Raw genomic sequence first — 26588 nt, forward strand, 5'->3', positions numbered from 1 at the left:
GTGACTTTGTCCTTAAGACATGTTGTAACAAGTTTGGTTGTATTCTCAGTCAATACTGATTTGGAATAAAGAACTGTATTATATATGGGAAATATTTCCCATAGTTTCTCCAAATGTAAGAAAAAGTAGTTATAAACAAACAATTCCTATTTGTTTCAAGTTTCTTTAGACTCTCAAAAAACTAAAGTAAATCAGAATATTTACGAAAGGAATCTTGTTTTTTATACATCTTTTTAAATTGGGCTTTTCCCATGCTGAGCGGCCTTTAAACCCATGTTGCTACGGGTTACCCTCTCTTACCGAACTCAGCCATCATCTTCATCTCTGGGGAAACAAAACCCATCTTCTTCATTTTGAGAAGATTCACATGAACTAGACATCTCATTTCAATGAAACTGGATTCAAGCTACCTTGATCCATTAAGATGCAATTGGTGGCGGATTGGAACGGGTCGACACGACCAAGTAGAAAACCACATCCTTTAAATGAGAAATACATCACTCCACGCTATAAAAGAGGAAGGAACCAGAGAAAACATTTCAGAGAATCAGTCTGACTCACACTTTGTCTACTTCGGACGCTGCTTCAGTCTGCGCTGAAACTTTTTAACTCAGGTGTGGATGCTGGACAAAAGACTGCTAAGTTTTGTAAGTAATAATCTGGTTTGCTTGTTGATATTGGCTCGATTATTTTTGTGCAATATACAAATTATCAAGTCTAACCGTTCACATTTCCGGCTATAAAAAGATTGCAATAGAAGTCATATATTTTGTTTGTAAATCTGACTGCATAGTTGCAAGAAATTCAGCTTTGTGCGTGTGTGTGTACCATGTACTTAATGCCTTGTGGGGAAAAGTTTCCTGACCCATATTATATTGTGGAGACCCACTGCTCACTGTGGAGACCGAAGCCTGGTCCCCAGTGGGAAATGCTGTTTTTGGGTCAGGGGTTTGAGTTTTACTTGATATTTTCACTTCTGTTCTGTTGTTACTGAGTCAGACATGCAACATGAAAGGTATCAATTGAGTTTTGGCTAGGGTTAGGTATGTGATGTGTAGGGCTGGGGTTAGGCTGTTGAAATGAGCGCAAAACAATGGAAAGTCCCCACAAAGATAACCTGACAAAACATGCATGTGTAGGGATATGTGTGTGTGGGTGTGTGTGCATGTAAAATCCCCCTTTATATAAATACATTGTATTTATAGGCGCTTTTCAGAAAACCCAATTAACAGTAGAAGACACAGAGTAAAAATGAACAATGTAATCTCAGAGTGCTCTGACCTGAACAGATGAGTTTTGAGTTTGGATTTAAAGAAGGGAACAGACTCACTATTTACCACACAGAAAAGGAAGAAAAGATGGATTTTTTTCTATTATCCGTCTCACATCGTGCCGTTACAGCATCATGGCAGATTTAACAAATGTGTCAAAAACATATTTATGAAAGTTACATACTTCATTTGTTATGTGAGGGGAAACTTTTGCCAGTTCCCCAAAGGAGTTGTCAGGTGTGACAGAATTTGGCACAAAATGTGCTTTATAAAAGTTGACAGTGAGGACAATTTCATTTTTACCGTTTGAGAGAGTTTTGAGGTGAACTAGGGTTTTAAGTTCAGATAGGGACTTGGTAAGAAATTAGGGTTCAAAAGTGGAGTTAGGATTATGAAGAGCTGGGTGTCATCCACGAGACAGTGGAAACTGATGTTCAATTTACTAGAAAATGTTACCAAGGGGTGTCACATCCCTGGTTGTTTGGACTCCTTGCTTTTGTTGTTTTTCTTGTATCAGTTTTGTTTTACTTATTTCTCCTCATCTCAGTTTATTCCCTCAATTAGTTCAGCAAGTTTGAATTTTTTCGCTGTTCATATGACCTTCTCGTTCTTGTTCATCCCTTCTGTTAGTTTAGATTCTTACTTTAGGTGTTTAATTTATCTTGTTAGTGTTTGGGCTTCCCTCTGGTGTCGTTCTTGTTTCAGACAGTCTGCCATTCACTCCCCCTTCCCCAGCTGCTACTTGTTTACCTCATCAAGCCTGACTCACTCCCTTCCCAGCTGCAGTCAGTTTCCCTAATTAGTTCCTTTGTCATGCTCGCTCCCTGCTCTGTGTATCCACCTCTCCACCAGATCGTTCTGTTACGCTGCTTCTCTCTGTTGACTCCCCTCCCTCCATCTGAACTGAACTGGTTGACTGTTGAGTTCAGTTTTGCAAATTCATAAAGGAAGTATTTCCCCTCAGCTCTCTGCACTTGGGTCCTCCTTTAAACCTGAATCATGATAAGGGGGAGCATGTAAGTGATGATGAAGAAGAGGGGCTCCCAGTATTGAGCCTTGGGGAACATCAGGGGTGACGGTGGAAGGTTGACATCTGAACAACTTGAGTTGGATGAAGTGAGTACGGCCTTAAAAATATGATTTGAACCAGGTTTATTGGGGTGCTAGTGATACTAACGGAGGGTAACAATGTGAGAAACCGTGTCAAAGGTCACACTTAATCAAGGAAGACGAGAATAGAGAGTAAAATGGGGTCTGCTGCCGTCAGTTTCCGTCACTCCAATATCATCAGGCAATGGTTTGCCACCCAAACAGGAACAGGAAGACTGTACTGTAATTTCTGCAGCACTACATGAACAGTCTTCCATAAGGAGATTGTCCTGTTTCCATTTCTTCTGTTTTGTCCTTTTGTCTGTTTCGTTTTGTCTTTTTCTTTCTGTATCACAATGGCACAGACTGTCAACCAATTACAGTTTAAGTGTAAAAGTGAATCTTGTTCAGTCTCTCGGCATTGATGATCTTCCACCGTTACAATTTACAAAATCTACCATCAAAACATCAGTCATAGTCACAGAACATCCCTCTACATTACACTGCTGCATTGACGACATGACAAATCAATTTCACTTATTCGACTTGTCATTCTGAGGCAATGACATGTTCAGAGAGACTGACTTTTGCAAGTTTATCTGTGGTGTTTTGCTCTTTGCACAAGAAATGCACTTACTGTATTGCAAATGTCGAGGACGATTCAAGAAACGCAACTTAGGAAAACCTGCGAGCGCTGATAAACTTATCCGTGGTGTCAGATAAAATCAGACTTGCAAAGCTCGGTGAAGGCGGCCGCAGAGGGAAGTGTGATTAACTCATGCAGAAGTTCCGTTTGGTGGGGGATTAAATTAAGATTATCTGCAGATGAACATATTCGCATCTGAAGATCGCATACTTAAATCTGATACTTGCTGTAACTTGATTCTGCGTATTACTTTTCCAAATAACCATGTTGGGTTTCTGTGAACTTAAATCAGAATAATTCATATTTTATCTTTAACAAAGTAAAATAGAAAGCCTGTAGTCAAGCGAATAACATTACATTTTCACAGACATGTCACTGTTGGTTCAATTTATGTAATCCTGTACTATAAATTACAGTTCCTTACCAGATGATCTGTGGAAGTTGCAATGGGAGACCAGACGAGAGCAACACCATTCTAGTTAAATACGGGAAAGATGTAAAGCAACAACTTTGCTTGTGGAATCTTTATACGCTTTAAATGCAAACTAATCACAATATCTTATATGTTCATCACCATAAAGTTAATGGCCCTCTTAGTCAGACGCCCTGCCCCGCTGTATGAAAGGCAGTATTTTCTGTTTACTCTCTGCAGTGTACAAATAGTGGCGGCACCAGCTACTTGTCTCACTCCAGTTCACGCCGACGGAAACGGCAGGAGCCACACAATGGTAAGTCTGATCATCACACATAAAAAAAATACGCTAGTTTAAACAAGAATTATGTGACCCTCAATGACCTTTCGTAGCCCAAAGATTTTCCTTTAATCACCGCTTACCCTTTTTGCTTCCTTTCTTCCGTCTGACACTTCCTCATCATTGTTTCTTCTCCCTTTTGCCGCGGCAGGTGATGAACTCCACACACCTAAACGAAGTGCTGGAGAGATACTACTTGTCGCCGCTCTACGCACTGGAGTTTTGCGTCGGCTTCCCCCTCAACCTCGTCGTCGTGCTCGGCTACATAGTTTGCTTGCAGGAGTGGCAGAGCTGCAACATTTACATCTTCAGCCTGGCCATCTCTGACCTCGTCTTCCTCTGCACTCTGCCACACCTCTCCTACCTGTACGCAAACGAGCAAGCCGTCACCGACCCAGCTCTTTGCGTCATAAACCGCTACGTCCTGCACGTCAACCTTTACTCCTCCATTCTCTTCATGGTCTGGATCAGCATGGATCGCTTCCTGCTCATAAAATACCCGATGCGAAACCACCGCCTGCTGAGGCCGAGAGCGGCGCTGGTCGTCACGGGCCTGACCTGGCTGGTCGTAAACGTGGAAGTCTGTCCGTTGATAACCCTGCTGATGCAGGACCTGCAGAAAAAGAACTGGAGCAGCTGCGAGGATTTCGCCAGCCTTAAAGGAGATATTAACCCACTGAGCTACAGCTTGGGGTTAACGGTAACCGGCTACATTCTCCCTCTGCTCGCACTTTGTGCCTTTTCCCAGCAAATCTTCCACCTCCTCCAAATGCAGGAGCGAGCCGTACAGCACAGGACGTCCTACAAGAGGCCTCTCAGAGTTGTCGCTTCGGCCACGGTCATGTTCCTCATCCTCTACACCCCGTACCACGTTCTTAGAAACGTCAGAATCGCATCTCAGCAGCTTTGGGCCCATGTTGACAGTTCTTCCCTGGATTACATCAAAGCCATGTACGTCTTGACCCGACCGCTGGCGTTTTTGCACAGCGTCATTAACCCGATCTTCTACTTTCTCATGGGAGACAAGTTCAGAGAGCTTCTGATGTCCAAAATCCGAAATGTGAGGAGCAAAATCAAGCTGAGGCAAGAGTCAGCCTGACCGTGTTTACCACAGGAGTCTTGAATCGTCGCATGCAAACAAACCACAGTGTTGTAAACACACGATTCTCGAGAAATCAGACTCTTACCACTTATTTCTAAAATGCAAATTATGTGGCTGCCAACATCTTTGCTAAGGGCAAAAAGCATGATGATTTTCATACTTTGTTTGCATGTTTAGAGTCTAACGTGTTTAATGTTACTTATGTCTGGTGGCCTGTGACACGGAATAACCCTTTATTTTTGTACATAGACAAAGCAGGCACGGTGATTTCCAAGAGAACTTGTACATTTGTATATAACATATGAATTTTCAAAATATTATTTTTTAGCTAAAACAACTGCAGGGTGTTGTCATTTGTTTGTAAACATTGGATTTGTGGGGAAAAAAATAAAGGGTTTTTCATTTTTAAGATAAAATATAATATTTTTATCACCACACAGTTAAAAGAAGATGTGTTATAAAACCGTTACCACTGACACTTGTTGAATCAAGAGGACTTAATTGTCAAATCGCTAGGGTGACACAATATCTAAAAATGCAATACACCAGATAAGTATGATAAGTACTAAGTAATATAATGCGTAATGATATTACCAGAGAAGTTGAGTCAAGACTAAACATGTATTCATTCATTTATTTTGGGTTTTTTGTTAAGTTTGTTACTACTTTTATCTAACAAATCATCTTGTCAAGATAGCTGATATTTGTAATGGACATAAGCAGAAGTGTGTAGAATATTTAAAAACTCTACTCAAGAAAAAGTAAGAAGCAACCCAAGAAACACAGACGTATCGGCGGTAATGGCGTTAAAAAAGAAAAAAAACAAAAAAAGCTTTAGAAAAAGTAATAAAAGGTCATTTTTAGATCAAAACTGATATTTTTTGGCTGTGTATAAAATGTGTGGCAGAAATCAAGCAGCTCATATCACTCTGATGAATCCATTCCCCTCCTGACCTGTGGTGATGGCAACGTGGTGTGTTGTTGAGGCTTTTCTTTCGCTGTAACGTGGAAACTGGTCGCATGAAGAAAACCTGCTGCCAGTAGCCGACAGCAATCCTACAAGCACAACCAGGTCAAAAATGGAAGCATAATCATGTTTTCAAAATAGTCAAAGACTGACATCCAGTGGAACTGGTGGCTGCTGCTGCAGCACATGTTGCTAAACCAAGGTACCCTCCTCAGCTAACCTCCATTGAGAAGCAGGGTGTGTTTTTTTTTTTTTTTTTCTGTGCTCCTGAGTAGGGGAGAACTTATTGATTGCTACTTTTTATTCAGATGAAGCATTTGTTTGGTTTAGTGATCTCAATTTAATTTTTTGTTCTGAATTTACTCCAGTTTGAGGAGTGACGGTGTGAAGGTGTTTGGTGTGACACTTAACCCACATCACTTTATTCGGCTCATTTATTTTTGCTACATCCTGTCTTTTCATTTTTCGCAGAAGACTATTTGCTGCGTTCGCTCGTCTCCTAGACGCTATCTGGGGTTGTAGGACACAGGCACATACAGAACTATTCACGTCTTGAAAAGCTGACTTTATAAATTCCAACTAAAGAGTCGGACCCCTTTGCAGCACTGGGCAGGCTTTGCAGCTTTGAGCTGAACAAACAAGACTGATTCAAATGCTGAAACACAAGAGATCATCTTAAGGTAACACTTTGCCTCTATCATGAGGAAGACAGTAGTATGAGGATGTGTAGTTTCATTAGTTACCATCCTCAAATGTTGCCATGATATTTATTTTGTGTAGACGCCGGTCAGGTCACCACAGGGCTGTTTCACTAAACCAGGATTTTCACAGATATCCTAGCTGAATTAAGCCTCCACTCGGTTTCACAAAAGCAGCCGGACATAAGTTACCATGGCGATTTATCCTGTGCAGCTTGCCTGCTCCAGACCAGACCAGACTAAGAGCCAGGATTAATCCTGGTGCCTTATCTGTTCGGTCAGCGGCCACGCCAATCAGAAAATTGGTGTGGCCAATTGTTTCCTTTACTGTTTGCCCCCCCCCCCCCCCCCCCTTTTTTTTATTTTTTTATAAAATGCCACTTATTCACAACGGAATTCAGTCAAATACTATTGCTCTACAATCATGATGGCAATCTATAAAATGATCAACTTTACAGTTGTCTATGTGGGCATTCTTAATGTCTGTGTTTCTGAAGTTTGACAGAAAGGCTCCCACATGTGATGAGGGGAATAGAGAAATCACTCATAACCTGCAAAATGGGTTGTAATCAAGTTTAGCCATATAAGTTGTAGCACACCAGATGGGATTTGGAGACGGAGCATCAGCAATCAGGTGCAATGACGGCACAAAAACACCCTGGTTTCTCATAGAAATAGACCCAGCTTAAGAATAAGACAATGTGCGTACAAATATGTTTTTATACACCACATCCTGGAGCAGTAGACTGTTGACATCTGGGTCAGAAAGTGTGTCAAGGTGTTTAAGGGGTAGATTTATTGGGTATATTTTTAAAAACAAACACACGCACACACACGTATGCTTGGGCATGAACTCAACTTTACTGTAAACTTCTTCCGGTCCAATAAGGTCGACCGCCACGTGAATTTCGTATGCCTGAGTCAGTCAGTACAGGACATTTTACAGACTGACTTTAAAGTAAGATTGGATGACTACTGCCAGACTTTTACATACACAGGAATGACTGACATTTGGGACTTTCAGTGATGCATTTGAACCCTTGAATAAATAAAAAAAAACATGCAATTTCAGTAGAAGAAACATAAGTTTTCAATAAAACTTGGTTAACAGTCATGTGGTCCCCTTCAGTTGTCATGAAAATTGTGAATAATTTCTTTCAACATAACTTGAAAGAAATTTGACTTTGTAATTTGACGCCTTGAAATTGCCCGCTGTCTCCTTAAGTGGTCTTTATTCTTATTGTTAATGTTTTTCTCAGTGCAACAAGTGCTAAATTTCAACTTGAAGTCGGATTAAATACTATGTGTCCCGTCATGCCATTTGCTTTCCATGTCGATATTAAAACCAAATCATTTTCCACTACTGGTGAAGTAAAAAAAAAAAACAAATCTATGTGAGCTATAGAAGCTATTGTTTTGTCACACCACTGAGCTTTTGACCTTTGGTGATCGCTAGAGGGCTAAATGTATTATTATAAAGATGATACATAGCTTTAACAAAATGAACAGGACTTTATGCTTTGATTTTATTAGGACAAGTCATACCATGATCCATCATTGCATCTAGATAGGAATCTCAAATGGAACCAACAACCCGAAAAAAAGAAGAAAAAAAAAAAGCAAATAGAAAATGTCTGATCTGACGTTTTTGGAGCACACGATGAAAAGCACGAGAGTTGCATTATGAACGATCAGAAAGGATAAACTAACGGAAAAATATCTGAGGACACGTAGGAAATATACGTGTACTTTGCTTTATCTTCAGCTATGTTACCTTGTGAAGCCAGTTGTTTTATAGATAGCAAGAAATCCAAGCAAACTGAATCTGGAGTAATGTTAACATTCATTACTTCCCACTTAATCTCCATTCAGGCTTTGATAGAAGTACTCTGTTGGACTTGATGAGGTCATGTTTTCTCCATCGGTTTAATTTGCGCTTACAGAATTCTGCATGAACATACTGCGTACAAATTTCTTAAAAGAATTATGCAAAATCCCTAAGAGGTTACTTCATTTGCAACCGTTCCCTTGCAATGCCTCTTATAAAATGGTTATTAGTCCAACATTGGCGTTTGAATTCAGAAACAGAGGAAGAGTCATGAGGCGCATTTCAAAAGCATGAACACAACAAACATCCCTTTATGTTTCATGGGAATAAATCCAGGTTAAGATGAAAAAATGGGTGTATAAGAGTGTACGTCTTTGTACTCTGCACCCTGGAGCAGTCAGAGTCTTTCATTGAATAACAGTTTATATCCCTGAACTTTCTATTTAATATACGTCTGTAAAAGGCATGAAGTAACATCACATGTTCTATCTATTCCTACTGTTCAAGTACAGCATGCTTTCTTAATGAAACAGGTGGTTACACAAGACAAAAAAAAAACAAAAACAGTTTTTTAAGCAGTGAAAGCTTAAGTGATTTTATTGTCATTTTACATTAAACTTGCACGAGGCTCACAAATTTTCCAACTGCAAAAACAAAACGTAAAACTCATTTTTACATCCGAGAACGTAAAAGTGTTGACACAAAAACACGACGCCCAGCATATGTGGAAAGTTACATTATTAGTAGCAGAAGGTAGATAGTATTGACATTTTGTCATTAACAACGTTAATAAAAATATAATTCTCAAGCTGACACTTGTTCATTCATTTCATATATTAAATTAAATAACTGAAACAGTGCTGAAATACAAATGAGTTATATTCAGTGCTTGCAATGACTGGGCTTTAGTCAACAAAAACGTCCTTTCTGAGTAACGTTAATATGAAAACCATATATGGTAATAAATATATTACAACATTAAAATCTTCTGCCTGAAACTTGAGTCCTAAGCTACAGCTTCACTTTCTGTCAACTTCTTTCAACAGATCTGGGTTTTGTGTAAAAACTTAAAAGTCTTTTTAGAATGGGGTGAGCAGAGTCACATATGGCCTAATGTAAATGTTGATGCTACATATTATGAGTTCTTCTTTTTAAATTGGGGCGCTCTCTAAAGATTAAGGCTTCATGATCAATCTTTACCACATTCCTTCATTACGTCGATCCCTCTTTTTGCCCCATCGCTGCACCAATCTCAGCTTTTCTCAAACAATGTTTAGATTTATTTTTTTTATTTATTTTTTAATAATAGTCAGATGGAATATGGAACGTCAACATTCACTGCCCTTATATTGCAAGATAACCAAAACATTTGACATTGGTTACTTGCAGGAAGTGAAAATTAAAATTTGAGGGTTTGTCAAATTAATCTTTCTTTTGTTGTTCTTGTCCACTCCGCCGCCAAAAAAAACTTTTCAACGTAATTAAATTTTACCAATCTTTGGGATCAGAAACTGAAATAAGTCAACGAGTTACAAATAGTTGAACTAATTTACACATACTTAAGTCTTTGGAATGCGGTACATACTGTGATAAATATTAACTTTGGCCAAAAAAGCATCTGGAAAAATCCTCTCCTGCTCGCAAAGACTTGTAATGAATTCTTCAAATCTCTGCAGGGACAGTTTTACTTCCAGAGGTATGCATTACTGACTATTAAGACTAATATTGATACAATAAATACGAGATCTGATGGAAGATCATGTGGTGGGAAGCAATAAAAAGGAGCTCTGTTCAGAGTAAAATAAAAAAAATAACCTGTCCATCAAACTAATATGATAGCCACAGTTTTGTTTTACATAAGCACTACGTCTGCAGCTAGCGCAATGATATAATGATACAGGTGTCAGATTGCTCTTGTCCCCTTAAAATTAAAAAACATGTTCACTACCGTTTCAAAATCAGGCAAAATCCATTAGAAGAAAACAGATGAAATTAGCATATTTAAACAAAAACAGCGTGACCAAAGAAGTACACCACCAAAAGTTAAAAACGACATGGAAAAAAAGATTCAACTAAACATTAGTGCATTGTGTGGAAAACTGGAATACCCACTTATACAGTCAAAAGTTTTTTGTTTTTTGTTGTTTTTACAAATTATCCTTGAGCCATTTAACGTAGTTGTCTGTCATGCGACGTGCAATGAGAAAGTCAGTCGGCCACACGGTAAACATCAGCGCTCCGTGGAATCCCGTGTCGTAGTGCTGATGCGTCACCTCAACGCCAGCCGCCCGGAGCCGTGTGGCGTACATGATCCCGTCATCTCTGAGGACGTCGTACTCGCACGTCAGAATGTACGCCTTGGGCAGAGAGTGCAGGTCCGCGTCCGGGACCAGCAAGGGCGACGCTCTGGGGTCGGCGAACGACTGGGACGGCCCGTCCGTCCCGGCCGCCTCCCCTTCGGTTCCCTGCGCAACGGCCGGAGCGCTGTAGTTGTACTCTTTGTGGTAAGCCTCCGGCAGGAAGGCGCTCCAGTTGACGAACTTCAGCAACCTGGACGACTCGGGGCTGTTGTGCGAGTTGGCCATCATGGCTCTGAAGAGGGCTTTGTTGCTCGTAAAATACTCGCTCCAGAAGCGCACCATGAGCGTGCGTGGCAGAATCGGCATGTCTTTGTTCTGCTGATACGAAGGCGTCTTGAGGTCCAACGCCTGCAGCACGGGGTAAAGGAGAGCCTGAGCCCTCAGCTTGATCTGCTGCCCAGACTCTTTCTGCAGCTGTGGAGCAGACATAAGTAAATCAGACTATGTCGGTAAAAGGATGGGGCATTACTCAGTGATGAAAACAGCAGGTTTCTGAAGAAGCCCCTATATGTGATACTCACAGCTCATAAAAAAAGAGACAAAAAAAAAACATTTATCTTTTACTGCCATGGTAGTGATGTACAAGTTAAGGACATTTCAACAATATCGATATTTCTGGGCTCGACTGTATATAGCATGAGCATCAGTCCTTACACTGATGCACAGAAAGTAAATTTTGGTGTTAAGTAATCTGTTTTTATTTTTAAAGTATCTCTGTCTCTGAATACCATCACAACTGACGGTTGCGCCTCTCTGAAATGCTCCATTAATCCCAGCATGGTCAAATGGTTAACTTCAGACTTTGTCCTTCCTTTGTCTGAAGCAATGAAGACGCACAACAAGTTAAGAGCATGAAATTTAAAAACATCTATAATTTTTCTTCCACTTTGACAATGACTTACTTTGGTTATCTTTGCTAAATTTTCAGTTTTGTAGCTATTGGGTTGTCTGTAAATTAACTCAGTTATTTGTATAGTGCTTTTCAAGTCGTACAACCTGGAGTTCAGTGCTTTGCCTGTAGGCACATCAACACGTGACAGGAGGGATCTGCAGTGGACCCTGCAACCTTTTCCCTTACAAGACAATGACTCTACTTAATGAGCCACAGCTGCGTTTGCCTGATTTTCTGTCGTTTTGCTTGACTATCCCACAAAGCAGTCGGTACAAATATTGTTTTCTATTCAGTTTGATTTCTGGAGAAGACGTGTGCTGATTCGTCATCCCCCGGCTCGGTGAAACAAGCTTTTAAATGACAAAATGGATCAGCTACTAGCTACTCGCCGCCCCAAACATCTCAACGTCCAGGTAAAAATGAATACTTATTTGCGAGTGCACCAGTCTACAAAGCACCAATCAATACTCCTCTCAGTCATTGAAAGATTTTTCCCAAGAATGTCTTCAGCCTGGAAGACAAACGTATAAGAAGTAAACGGATGTGCAGACAAAACTGTTCTTTGTAGGAGCATCATGTTGTCCGAGGATGCTACAAAGACACAGCTGTAGATCTCTCACTGTGATACTGAGCCGGATAACAGAACTGCACAAAAGTCACGAGCCTCTTCTCATTTCTTTGTTTTGCTTTACATGAGCCCCTCTTTCTTAGTCTTAAAAGAAAAAAGCTTGGGGATTTTTTTTCCTTAAGGTTTTCTAAAGCTGCAGCTCAGTTTCCTTGTTCATTCTGTATCTTTTTCATAATGAGTCTTTTTACTTAAGACATTCACCTTTGACCTAGAAAACAAATCTTGTCTACATGATTAATAAATAAATAAATAAAAATGCACGCGTGGCAACAAATCAGGTAATATGCGCTAATAACGCAACAATTTGGTCATTACAAAAGTAACAGACCAATCATGTAGTTATTTAATAATGTAATTCAGTTTTTTGGCCCAATAACAATAATTTGCGAGTTAAACCGAATTATGTTATTGGCTAGATGACACTGAGCAAACAGAAGTAGGTCACATGACCTCTGATCTCAACCTGTGTTCCGGCACATTCCACTAAGAGATCCAAACAGCTAGGGTCACAAAACCAAGTTATGAACAGATTCACCAAATCTAAGAAAATGCTCCCTAATGTTATTAAGCTATTACAAGCAAACCTGCTGCGATGCAAGCTGTACTTTTCTTTTTGCCTTTGCTAGGAAGAATAATTGTGCTGCGTCCTCCTCTATGCTTTTGTTCCGTCAGCTGCGTGGGAACAAGCTTGTTATCAGCAAACAAACCAATATAGACCCTTCACACCGCTGGAATTAGGAGACAGCTGTTCTCGCCAACGAAGACTTTTAAGGTTGACCCATAAGTCCTAGACGGAGCGACGACGATCCAGCTAAATTTGCAGTACTGTAATTCTGCCACATTTTGTGCTCTCTGAAAAATTCCAATGGTTTCTTAAAGGAGATACGTTGCGCTTCCCAGCCAATATCGGGTTACTACGGTAATCTGAGGGGCATTCTGGCATGTTGGGGAAATAATTAGCTAGATATTTAAAGTTCCAGCTGTTATGGGCAAAATGGGCAAATATATTTACTCACAGGACATTTAAAGAACTGCGTACAATTAAAATAAGCAAAAAAAAAAAAAAAAAAAACATCCAGGCAGAGATTTTAAAGTCGAGTACGACTACCAAACTGCACAGAACTGCCAAAAAAATATATATTTTGTTCCTAAGAAATACACTCCTAATTATGTGTTCTTCAAATAAAATATTATTTCAGCTTCCAAGTAATGATGACGTATCATCGTCATTACTTTATTGGCTTTGTTACATTTAAGATGACCAACAGCATTACTTCATCGGCAGGTATTAAGTTATTGGCCACTATTGTGCAACAGGATTAGCATTTGTTTCACTTGCTTTATCCAAGTCATCAATGTTGGATTCTCAGCACCTCCCTCCCTCTTTATCTTCATAAATGAGTAACTGGTGATGCACTACATTGAGCCTAAAACATACAGGCGTCATCTACGTAACCTCTCAGCTCTGCAGGTCATTTCCTACACACAATGCTTTGGATCTCAGAGAATGCTTGAAAGGACGGCTCACTTCACCTTCACTTACAAACGCACGCGTCGTTGCATCACGACTCCGTTTGAAATCGTGTTCTTAGCCAAGGTTTTGCGACGCACACTTTCAAACGAAGACGGTGCTCGTCGTGCGGCGTTTGCGATTTGTTGTAACTTTACTAAAGCCCAAGGAAATGACTTGAGAATTCACCCAAACCTCAACCCAGATCACTATTACAAAATTAAATTCCAAGGAGATTATCTGCCAAACTGCCTGCATGCACAAGGATTATTCTTGAGCCGCGGTTCTGTCTGTTCATGTGCCTGTTGTACATTGCGGAGCCTAAAGTTTTCTCCTGTGTGATGAACTCTCTCTAATGGAAATAAACATTCGCATGTCCTCTTTTCATTAACCAAATGCTATTAAGTTAAAGCAAATTTTCAGTTTTTTTATTATTATTATTATGTAATTATCTTTTATGAAACAAGATTGCTTTGTCCCATATCAGGTAAAAATGGCTTAATTGCTTATCAAATTGCCCATGTGTGCCTCAAAACCATAAAAGCTGCTTCTCCCTATCATGAGAACATTGTTTGTTTTGTGCAATGAGGTATTGTCCACTTCTATTTTCAATCAGCAGAACATGCAGCACTGCCCCAACCAGCAAAAGTTGGATTACTGCTGAGAGGCTGTCGACATCGGCTGCTTGATACAAGCTCTTTTAGACTGGTGTAAAGTTTGGAAAATTCACTTTTACTAACTCCCCAACTCAAAAATAGAACTTTTTTTTTTTAATATAAAATATTAACACTGTGAAATGTCTTGGAAATGTTTCAGACTATGAATGTTAATGCTGTCTTTTATTTAGAGGAATTTTGTCGAGTTTGACAAAAAAAATAGGGTAAAACAGCCGCAGTCCTGACGCAGTTATTACATAAGGCTAAGGCAGTGTTCCTCAAGCCTTGTCAGGCCGAGGACCACTCACCCCGTTTAATAAACAGCCAAGGAATAGCTTGAAACGCAACATCTTAATATGTACAACCTGAAATGAAAACATTAGTCTCTTAACTCACTATCGAGTAGTTTACAGATTCTGGAAGTATGGATTGTAAGCTTTCCATTGATATAAAACACATGGAAATAAAAGCAAAAGTTCAGTACTACAAGTGTTGTGTGCACTCAGAGCGTTTTAGGGCTATTTTGTAATTCAGAAGAACAATAAAAGAAAATCTAGACTTGAGTTGCGTTGGCAAAAATCAATCAGATAGCCCAACATAAATATTTTTATTTTAGGTGTTAAGATGCAATTAGTCAGTGTGGGGTGCAGCTCTTTTCACCACTGGCTTATCGCATTCATCACAGCCTTACATATTCATGCCTGTGGCTCGCTATGTATCGTAGCAGTGTTGAAAAGCAAAGGTTATGCAACTCACCCTGAGAAACTTTCCACCGGTATCTTCGGGCTTTTTAGTGACCTGGTCTGAAGCCATTTATCCATTATTATTTTCTTAAACACAATCCTTTGGTAAGCTAACTGTAGTGTCACACTTTGAGTTCAAGTCACGGCAAATACTTTTACATGCAGTACCTCTTCCTTTGAGCTTCTTAAATTGTTTAGATAAAATTTTGAATCTTCAATTCACCGTCATAAGAATTGTGTTTGTATAAGTGTTTGTAGATTGATCATCTAAATGAGTATTTGCTTGTTGTGCGTTTCTTATTAGTTAATTTAAACTCATGTGGGTTGATTATAATAGAGTTAGTTTGTGGCAATGCTTGTGATTAGCTGTCATTGGTAGAGCTAATAATCATTATTACCAGTACAGCTTACTTGTCTTGATTAGAAATAAAAAGTCATTTTTAATAATATACTGAAATTTTCTTTTGCATCCATTTAATGTAATACAGGAAATCCTGACTCCTCCTTCAAGTGATTATTTGATAGATTATCTAACTGTCTTGTGACCATTAATTCGACTGATTTGTCACATCAATTGCATTTTTGAAGCAGCTTAAAACAACTACAAAAATTTCTTGACCAGTCAAGGTCATACCAAACTGTATTCTCTGGCATTAAACATTGTTCAGAAGTATATTCATTTCTTCACCGACATTCCAAAAATTCCATGAGCAACATTTAGCTATGGAAAATTCTACAAATTTCTGCTAAATCCACCTTCTCTTGTGCCCTCAAATGAAATGAGAAACCAAATCTAAGCCTACTCTGAGTCTCAAAAACAGACTCTGTACCTGCTGAGAGACTGCCGCTGCAAGGTTCCCTCCAGCACTATCCCCTGACACAGCAACACGCCCCGGGTCCACAGAGTACTGGGCTAGCACCCCCTTCTGGAGGAAGTATTTGACCACACGGTGCACGTCCTCATACGGGACGGGGAAATGGTGAGCAGGGGCGAGGCGGTACCTGAAACGGATAAGAGTTCACAGATTATTCCTGCAGTAAAAACAAAGGCTTTGGAGGTCAGGCTCACAGACAAAACTTTAATCCTGGAAACATAAATATGATCAAATTTCAGAGTTAAATATGACAAAGACAAGCAAATAAGTCACTGTGCAAAAGAGTTTTCTTTTTTCTTCACATTGTGGTCAAAGTTGTTGTTTTAAATGAGTGGTATATTAAATGGAAAAGTAAAACTAGAATGAGCTTGTTTGTATAACTGTCCAGTAATGGAGGTAAACAGAAGTTGTAGATGGATATGTGAAGAAAGTCTTCAGAACATGCTGTAAGTACTCTCTGAAGGTCAGAGCACAGATCTAACCACTGAACAATTCTGTTATAAAGCTACAATACTCTATTTTAGTACTTATAATATCACAAACTATAATTCATCAATAGAATATCTCTGAATTTTTGAAGTGATATTCTGTTAAAAAGATATAACCTGCTAATATTTTAGGTAAGGCATATATTTCTCTTTGTTTGATGAAAAATCCAATGAGTTTGGTTCCTTGAGCTGATGCCAAGAAGGGAGAAGACCAAAAACAAACGCACCTCTTACTTTCATATGTCTTCTGTGTCAATGACACGCTAATGGAAACATCACGGTGATGTTAAGTTTCAGAAAGTAATGTTTACAAGCAAAGATGACGATACTTTTAAGATTGGAGTTAATTTAAGATTGTAAAAGTCTGCTTCAGTCTAACTTTTGTGTTTGCTATTCTAAAGAAAATAATATGCATTTCCCCTTAATGATGACGCTACTTTACCCATTACTGTTACTACTGATGGAATCGTACTGGAGAAAATTTTAACTTTAATTTCCTCACTAAAAGCATTTGTTTAATTATTGTAAAAGAATACGAGCAAATGACAATAAAAAGTCTATTATGGAGATGAGATGAAGACAACAAATACACTGAGGAAATCTCAAATTTTCAAAGAAATCCACATAACTAGCACAGCAGCTATATTAGGCAAAAAAAACATCAAACCGTGAACGTAAGAGTGAGAGACAAAACCCCCAAAAGTTTCTGTTTGCCATATTTTTAGGGACACAACTAACAATTATTTTTTGGTAATTAATTATTCTGTGGATAATTCTGACGAGGGATCGATTAATTGGATAAAATAAACCTGGAACATTCTGCTGATTTCTCATTTAACCACCCAAGTCATTTTTATACAACATTAAAAATATATTAAATGTTAAAATGAACAATTCAATTCCCTTTCTTAAATAAGAAAGAACAATAACACCATTACTTTAGTGAACGCTTGATCATTAGTATAAAGGATCCATCAGCAGCTAAAACATATTTCACACATCAACATGTGAGAAGATCAGCCGTTTCTGCTGGACTGAACATTAAATACCGTCAACAGCTAATCTGTTGACTGTGTTTCGGATTAACAGATTAATAATTGGAAAGCAAAAGGTGCTTAACATGAGATTTGTTTTGTTTTTACAGAATCTTAAAAGGGTTAAGGTAAAAAAAAAAAAAAAAAACGAAGGCCACTTGTGGAGTTATGGGTAAAATGTATTTACAAGTAAAGGTTTTGTCTTGAATGCAACTGTCACGAAGTGGGTTTGAGGTGGTGAGGAGAGACGCAGGCTGAACCCAGGTAGTAGTGAAAATTGAGATTTAATGAAGGAAGCTCAACACAGTCCAGGATGACAGGCAGCATAGCTCTATGCTATGTTGGAGCAACTAATGGCACTGAAGACTGAATAGGAGAGCTAAGCTTAACCAGGACTATCCAGTTCAACTGGCCAGACATTAGACGACAGAAGACGAGGACCCAACAAGAGACAAAGACAACAGGTGGGCTTAAATACACAGGGAGGGTAATCAGGTAACTAGACACACCTGGGAAGCAATCAACAGGGAAGACAGGACAGGAACAGGACTAAACATAGAAAACCTCAAAAATAACTACACAGAAAACACAGAACATAACTGCAACATGTATTTGTTGTGCATTTTGGCTTCATTACTGCTGAGTTTTTTCATCAAAATGGCATTTTTAATCAACACTAAATTCCCTATATATTCTCCTCTTTTAATACCTAAAGCAAGTCAGTGAAAAAAAAAATGAGATAAGAGTCAAAGAAATACTTTTTAAAAAAAGTAGCTTAATAAGAGCTCCATTTATAATTTTCATATTGAGATTTTCTGGATTTTTTTTGGGTTTACATTCCCTAAAACTACAGCAAAACACTTACTCTACAGAGAGGACGACAGCATCGAGTTCAGTGACGATCTTTCTTGCCAGCAGATCGTATGGACTCATGCCTGCACAGAAAGACAACCCAAAGTCAGACAAGCCTTCATAGATGAATGGATTTCTTTAACTGTACACTAACTCACATGAATGAAAAGTGATTCTGTCCTACAAAATATAAAGTTATTCATTCAACAGACTGAGCATGCAACATAAAGTTATTGTTATGTTCATGGACAGTGTGGCTCGTTGCCCAGGACACTATATCAGGGGGCTGCACAAAGACTTCATCTCTGCGAATATGCAACAAAACCCAACCTACGGGAGCTTCCCAGACACCATCCTCCCCCGTGCAGATAAATGACGGCTCTCCTCAGGCCAGCGTCTCCGCCCTGGCGCTTCGGTTGGTAAAGCACCACCTCCACGCCGTCGAACTTTTCTTCTGTCACTTTGACGTGCTCGTCAGACACCGGTACGATCTTCTCCAGTAGAGTAATGACGTACATCACATCCATGTAGTCCTTCAGACCCGCTGACTCACAAAGGTCTGCCTGGAAAAGGGAAACAGACAATGAGAGACGAAAAGAACCGTCGTCACGTCCCGGCCGTAAAATGAAGAAAGTTTAAGCTCACAGCTTCATTGCTTGGGACAGGAATCTGGCAGATAGGGAACAAAATAGTCACATGAATGCAACTGTGTGTGATGTCAACTGTTGCTGAAGATCTCTTAGGAGAAATCACAACCAAGAGGAAGTCAAAAGTAAAAGATAACTCGAGCCTGAAGCAACAACACTGGGGCATTCTTCTTGTTTCAAAGGCTCAAAACAGATCTCTGGTTATTAACTTAAGTCAAAATACAAATGGGCTCATTTTTACTGTGAAATCAAATAAAGACGTTGGCAGCTTCACATAAACGATATGACACTAAAGGGATCACAACCTGCAGTCAGCCTCGCATAATTTAAAGGGAGTACTTCATGTACTTCATTTGTCCCTGCCTGCAAATGACTTATAAATAAATAAATAATAAGTGAACGATGCGATCTTAAGTGTGGTTATGTATGGCTCATCGCTTCAACACACATCTTCACTGTCATCTATGTTAAATTACAGATATGCACATGTTGCTTTATAAAGATGTTTCTAATATAGATATCTAAAGAAAAAGTTGTCTGATGTTTCAGTGTTACATGCTAAAAAAATGTGGAAATAAAAATAATACTTTTGTTGCGTTTGTGAATTATTCGATGTTATAACCACGTGCTCAGACGTAACTGCAAACTATGAAAAGTCCAGTTTGCTACTACTGTGTGAGGCATTATAAACCACAGGTGTCTAGCCCTCATAAATGGAGGAGAGTTTCCATAATAGGATCTATTATTAGACCAGGTGAGGACTATACAACACATGGATTAGCATCTGACATAATCTGGTGTAACCAGTATGAGTACATCAGCAAAAAATAATAATAGAAAAAAAAAAACAAAGTTTAACCTGCTTTAAAAGAAGAAACAATAATGAATACCAAAACATAAAGCAAGTGGAAAAATAGTTGCAAAGCCTTAGTGATAAAAGCTTTGTCAATAAAGTAACCTAAAAAAAATATATATCAGAAACTAAAAGAAGAGGAAAAGTTTTCTCTTACCAGGTGACTGAGAGTTCTGAAAAAGGAATTGGTCAGCATGAGTTTCCATCTCTCCTCTATCCTGTCAGGAATTGGCTCGTAAACATAATAAGCTGTGAAAGAGCAGAAAGCGACGAATAAAATGATGCTTCCAAGCCTCATCTTACAGCGTGCGTCCGCCGGCCACTGAGTGCGAGCTGCAAACACGGACGGACTGTTTGGTTGCACTTGTTAAGGAGTCACTCCGGCGCGTAGAAGAGCGTACGCCCCCCCACCAAAAAAAAAAAAAAGAAGGAAAAAGAAAAAAAAAAATCTATTTCGGATCCAGACGAGTTAAATGTTGCAGCGTGTGGTTGGTGTCATTTGGTTCTTATCGGCCTGCATATTCGGAGCTTTTCTTCGCTGACGGCGCGCGTTCCGCAGAGCATGTCTGTCTCGTGCAGCGGCGGAATTAATTGAGGTGTCAGTGGCGCAGAGAGGGCGCGCACGTTGAGCGCTCACGAGGCAGCACCGTCCCACCTTGCCCGTAAGGCAATTCCTCAGGTGCTCTCTAATCGTTTGTGGATTAGAGAGGAAGAGCAACGGAGCTCTGTGCCAAAACGAAGAGGCTACGCAGATATGAAAGCTTTTGAAACAACAGAACTCCATGCAGTGAGCTCTTCGGACTCGCTCTCTGAAATATCTAAAATGACTTGTTTCTTGCGTTCTCCTCGCCGCTTTCAGCTGCCCGTCGGATTCTCCGCGGTTCCGTCTAATTTCTAAGAGAAGCTCTCGGTTATCCCCATCTTCTAACCGAGCAGCTATCGCTAAATGAATGTCCGGATAAGTGTAGGTGGCTGAGGCAGCCCAAGCTAATTATACGATTGGTGTTAGATTTCCCCCAGCAGGTCTGACAGTCAAAAGAAACATGACTCTGAAAATGGTGCTGGAAGAGCAGCCAAGAGCTGCAGGACTCTGACACAGAAGAGTAAACGCAAGCAGGAGTTTCCCTCAAGGTAAATAATTGTACTTTTAGTGACGGCTTGTTCTGTTCTTGGTTCAGGGATGTGCAAAGCTCAAGGTCATGTCCTGAATCCCATGGCTGAAGGAAGAAAAATAAATTAACAAACAAGTGTGTAGGAGTCTACAATCCAAAAGTGAATAGCAACTCATATTGTGTTAAAACCCAGTAAAGTCCTGACCATTCCAAATGCAATAAATCCAGTAATGCAATAAAGCTATTGAGGCAACGACTTAATAACATTTAGACATAAGTATAATGTTGGCTTGCTTTTACTTTATTAGCATAGCGCAAACAGAAACCCTTTGAAAATGGAAAAAAAAGGGAATTCGTACACAGAATACTACACTGTATGAAATATTTTCCTCCTAGCTGACTTCATGACCAAAGTGAAAACTGTATTCTGCGAATTAACGACAATTCAATAAAAAAAAACAAAAAAAAAAAACACATTTAACCTAAAATAAGAGATGCTGTATAAAATCACCCCCTTCAAGTCAGTGGTGTAAAAAATTGTCTTCTTCCTGATTCCCCCCTCTCCCCTTTTTTTTTTACGTTTGTCACATTTCACTGTTTCAGAACATCGAATCAGTTTAAAGATAAGTCAAAGACAACATAAGTAAACACAAAATGCAGGTTTTTAAATGAAGGAGAGAGGAAAAATCCTAACCTACATGGCCCAGTGTAAAATAAATAAATCAAGCATTTGAAATAACTTACAATGAGTTTTTATTGGTGCAATGGAGGAATTCTGGCCAAGGCATCTTTGCAGAATTGTTGCAATTCAACCACGATTAAAGGTTTTCAAGAATGAATGCATCACAACAAGTCTGCCAGGGCCTGAAGCGGCAAGACGGCCCCAAACCATAACACTACCACCATATTTTACTGTAAGTGTGATGTTTTTCATTTCACCAGCCTTCTTTTCATCTTCCCGATTGAACTGCAAAGAATAACAAGGCTTTCTCTGTTGCAAAATTGGTAACAATTTGTGATCCAGTTTTTGGTTAAAGCTGCATAAGGTTTTTACCCCAGCAGAACAAATCAAACATTTGACGGAAATAAATAACCCCCCAAAAATAACAATGTCTGTTTAAACAAGAGGAAGTAGTGTAGCGCTTTGATTGTGAGCGATCTTCCTCGCTTTATTAGATAAATAACTTACGCCATGTAAAGCTTTGAAGATGAAATATTTTGGGGACTAATTTAATGGAGAAGGGACGCGAGTCGGTTTAAACCGGATGCTGTTCGGTCAGTCAGGTTTTTCTGCATGCTTCAAACCAAAAGAGCCGCGTGTCCGCACGTGACTCGAGGCTAACCTCTGTGTAGTGACCTTATAAAACTTTTTTTTTTTTTTTTCTCTCTCCTCCGTCAAGTCGAAAGTCGTAATTGGCTGGTGGGTTTTCCGGATCCGGCGAGTGCCTCCTTCCACCAGCCATCAAACCGCGTTATTGAGACGTACGCTGCCAGATGCAGTTCGTTACAGAGTGTAAAACGCTCTGGGAGGTTGATCACTGCTGAGCAGCAGAATACCAAATCACCTTCTATGAATGCATAATTACACTTCAGACGCACAGGGATTCCTCCCTGGATTTCCCTCCTTTCATTTCCACTCCGAGATATGGATTTCTCTCTGCTTCTGAGGGAAACCACCTTATGAATGTTTCATGGCTCTCGCTCCGCTCTTGACAACTAGTTAGTGGTGGGAGCTGGCCTCAGAGCATGAGTGGGTGGGAATGTTGACTTCGTCTACGTAGGGACCCGCTGTGCTGCTGCTGCTGCTGCTGCTGCACCTCGTGGCAGCACAACACCTTGCTGTGTGTCCGGATAACTCACAGGACCAAAACAAGTAAGGATGAACGTGTGTTCCTGTGGTATCGGTGTTTAATACCGTATAGAGTACATGATTGCAGACAGGAGACAGGTAATGCCTTTTTTTTTTTCTTTTCTTTTTTTTTTTTGTAATGCACATTCTTGAGATCTGATAAAGCACATCAAATTCTTCTAATTAGGGAGCTCAGTTCATACCCCCGCCCCCCACTACACCCCCACTAATGATGAGCGTGAGCTGCAAACCTTTTCACATTTTAATTTGCAGAACCCCTGCTGGAGCAAAGTTAGCTGCATAGTGTGAGGCATCTGAAGGCAACGCATTCCTATTCAGGCTGAGATGAGCCAAAAAAGAAAAAAAAAATGAAAAGTCCACTTTTTGGCATAGTGATCACGCAATTGATTTTGATATGCACCGTTTCATAACTCTCGGGGTGAAAAAGTCAGAGAAAGTACACACTTGTACCAAGGAACTGTTCCGTCAGCTAAACAACATGCTAATCTTTCATAAAGTGTTTCAGTTCTGTTGATTCCAATAACTAAAACCACCAAGCAGGCCAAATGCAGATGCACTGCAGGTATTTTCTCTTGGTTCAAACACATCTAATCAAAGTGCTTGGTGTATATTTCACTATGTTGTGACAGTAAATGGATGATGAAAAAAAAATAAATAAATAAATCTAGCTCCTTCACCTCATCATCCAATCTGCAAAAAATGCACTGCTCCTACTCAAAAGCAACCAATCAGTGCCAAGAGAAAGGTCTTAGCGCTGTCAGTCATGCTTGTGTATGCACTGCTCAATGTGCCAGTGGTGGAGAAACAACTTACCCTCACAGGAGAACTGTTTATCCGTCATCATCATCTAGCCTGAGCATTTATGACAGGCTCTACTGTTAGGCAGGAGCTCCTGCAATACTTTTACGACGTAGTGACAGGTTTCAGACATATGTACACTCCAAGTACATATTTGTGTACTTCAAAAACACATTTTCAGTTGGGACAACATATAATTGGGCTGGACAGACTGGGAGGATATTTGAGGAGGCTGATTTTCAGTACATTTACAGAAATAAGTTGAGATGCAATATTGAACAAATTCAATTAATTTATCTTAAAGCCTATTAACATAAATTGGCTAGTGATATTTTGCGTAAATAAAATTACAAACATATTATTTAATAAAGGATGAGAGCTCCATGTGACATTAAACTTAACTCAAAACCAGAAAGTGCACATCTGAGACCTGGTTCTTTGCCTCTTACATTAGGAACTTGATGATTTCACTGAGTCCCAGAAGAGGGTTGAAAATGTTCCCTGTGTGATTTAAACTAAATTGAAAATGAAATGAACTATACTGTTTGTTTTCATTGTCCTTTGTATAAGATTTTCAGGAATGAATTCTTTGGTGATGTCCTTGATGTTTACCCAGACTTGTTTTTGTTGTTTTTTTACGTAGGCGATGAAGATAAACTACAGTATTTATTGAAGCATCTTGTGTTTTAGGGATCTCAGTGTGTTTCCAAATTTTTGTATTATGTTTGTCTGTGTGGACACATTTTATGGCGTTTGGCAAAAAAGGAAATAAAATATTTATGTAAAAAGACAAAAAAAAACAGATTTTTTTTAATTAAAGTTACTGCAGCTTTAAGTCTGGACTTTGTCTAAACCCTTTCAGAATCTTTTGTGTCTTTTGGGGTTTTCAGACATGAACTTGCTGGTGTTCCTGCTGCGTAACCTAAGAACAACTTGGGTTATGCAGAAGGATTGGATTATGCAGAAGAACTGACAGGCAGATGTTCTCCTTAAGTCGTTTCTGCAGGAAAAGGAGAATTTATGGTTCCATCCATTATCAGGCCTTGAAGCTGACAACAGCCTGAAACCATCACCCTAGACACCATGGTGTTTAACTGTGTAAGGACTTAAATGCCTTAAAGTGTATTTTTTTCTTTTGTTTTTGTTCATATGTTCTTGAATGTTGTGGTTATAATTAGAACAATATCCTAATCACAGCATATTGAGCTTCTTTTGAGATCCTTTACCTTACTTTGTGCCGTCAGACAGGTTATATTTACTGAAAGTTACACCTTATTCTACAGATCTGGAAGCAATCAGAACTTGGTGTAGCTAGTGAAATCAAACTGAGCTTTACAAAAATAAAAATAGACGCAGTTCATTTACAGTTTATCAAGGAGGTAGATACTTTTTATACAAGACCAAGTTGCCTTAGATTTTTTTTCCCAGTTTTAAAAAAATAAAGCATCGTTTAATGTGCTTGCTGAAGTTATCTTTGATTAAAGAGAACGTTTGATTAAACCTAATGCCAGCTCTAAAACAGATGAGCGAACGTCAGAGAACAAGAAAACCATTGACGTTAGGTTAAAATATGTTTGCTAAGAAAGAAAACTGAGGAACGAGGGCTTTTCTCTGTCATGTAGAACAGACTGGGGTAGTCTGGAGAACGGCCCATCGGTCTGACTCTTGTGAAACACTTTATGAGATTCTGTTTGGATGTCCACAACAAATTGTTCTCTGGGCGAAAGAGCAAGGAGACCATCCATCTTGTAATCATTACAAGGAGCCAGCAGGGGACTGAACTTTGTGTGGAAAACTGTGGGAGAGCACTGGGAAACTTTGAAACATGTTAAGGAATCATTAAGGCAGCCCCACAATAAACAACTTTTGGGGAAAACAGATGTTGCCTTCCAGAAAGCACATTGCATTTTGCGAAATGAAAACATTGCATTGTGAAAAGACTGATCACATTCGGCATGCATTACATCAGCTTGAGGGACCTGGCAAGAACAAGATGCCAACTAAAGATTTGAGATCGAGTCTGGTTTGAGCAGCACACGGGTATGCAGTGTCAGAAAAAAATCCAAAATTTCTCATTTCAGTGGATGAGCAAAGCATATAAAATGTGTTCTCTTAATGTTTCCCTACGTTTGTTGCATATATGATAATACACTATATAGAGATCAAATATAATGTACATTACACTGTCAGAAAAGTGCAAAAAAGCATAAAGGATCTCAATTTCAAATGTATGAATAACTGAATAGGATATATTCTAATATATAATGGACCTTGGATAATGTGAAGTGGTTAGACTTTGAAAAGCATTTTTTTTTTCTTAAGTCCACCAAACTGTTGTGATGGTGATGATGAAGGTTGTCCTGCATGGGGAAGCTAGCTGGCTCAACAAACCCATCTTCTAATGTTGTTGCTACTCGGAAAATCAAATCTGAACATTTCAGTCCACCCTTTTCAAATTCAGCGAATATGTTGTCAGGTTTTCTGGAAAACCTTTGAGTTGGTTTTGAATACTGCTCAGAATATATCTAACAAGCAGTTTGACTGAACTTAAAGCAAAGTCTGTTTTTCAAGATGCGTGTTTGTCGTATTTTTGACCATCTTTGTGAGTTAAAAGGTTGTTGCTTTCAGAAATATTAAATCTTCTTTAATGACTATTCAAATATTTGAATATGGTCAGCCTGATGGTAACCCATCTTAACGTCTTCGTAAAATCCCAGCTGATCTGTGAAGGCTGTTAAATTGCAAAATGTGATATTGTCCCATAACTCAAGCATCAGAAAAAAAAAAAAAAAAGAAATAGCTGAGGTGATGAATGGATGCGGCAAGTATTTTCACCCAGTAATGAACAACAAACTCTTTTTGCATGTCATGTCTTTCACGTCTCACAGTAAAATTTAGCTGCGATTCATTTTTGTAC

The 26588-nt window shown here is 39.3% G+C and overlaps 2 protein-coding genes across 3 annotated transcripts; one reads left to right on the forward strand and one right to left on the reverse strand.

Annotated features, from left to right (window-relative positions):
- The first annotated feature begins 549 nt into the window (after positions 1-549).
- Positions 550-5276, forward strand: LOC106960846 (succinate receptor 1). Of its 2 annotated transcripts, none has more exons than XM_015054196.1 (3): positions 550-647; positions 3659-3734; positions 3910-5276. In XM_015054196.1, exons 2-3 carry the CDS (start codon positions 3732-3734, stop codon positions 4855-4857), a joined length of 951 nt encoding a protein of 316 aa, XP_014909682.1. In that variant the 5' UTR covers positions 550-647; positions 3659-3731; the 3' UTR covers positions 4858-5276. The 2 variants fall into 2 exon arrangements, with proteins under 2 accessions (XP_014909682.1, XP_014909681.1); XM_015054195.1 differs by lacking the exon at positions 550-647 and adding an exon at positions 2053-2387.
- Positions 5277-8932: 3656 nt separating this feature from the next.
- aadac (arylacetamide deacetylase) lies at positions 8933-20994 on the reverse strand. Its single transcript, XM_015054203.1, has 5 exons — positions 20049-20994; positions 18726-18954; positions 18405-18474; positions 15973-16144; positions 8933-11127 (listed from the first exon to the last, which is right to left on the reverse strand). The coding sequence occupies exons 1-5, from the start codon at positions 20187-20189 to the stop codon at positions 10501-10503; spliced, it is 1239 nt and encodes a 412-aa protein (XP_014909689.1). The 5' UTR covers positions 20190-20994; the 3' UTR covers positions 8933-10500.
- Positions 20995-26588: the final 5594 nt, after the last annotated feature.

The sequence above is a fragment of the Poecilia latipinna genome, unplaced genomic scaffold (assembly GCF_001443285.1).
Source record: "Poecilia latipinna isolate Pla-1442-1.1 unplaced genomic scaffold, P_latipinna-1.0 Scaffold1236, whole genome shotgun sequence".
Lineage (NCBI taxonomy): Eukaryota > Metazoa > Chordata > Actinopteri > Cyprinodontiformes > Poeciliidae > Poecilia > Poecilia latipinna.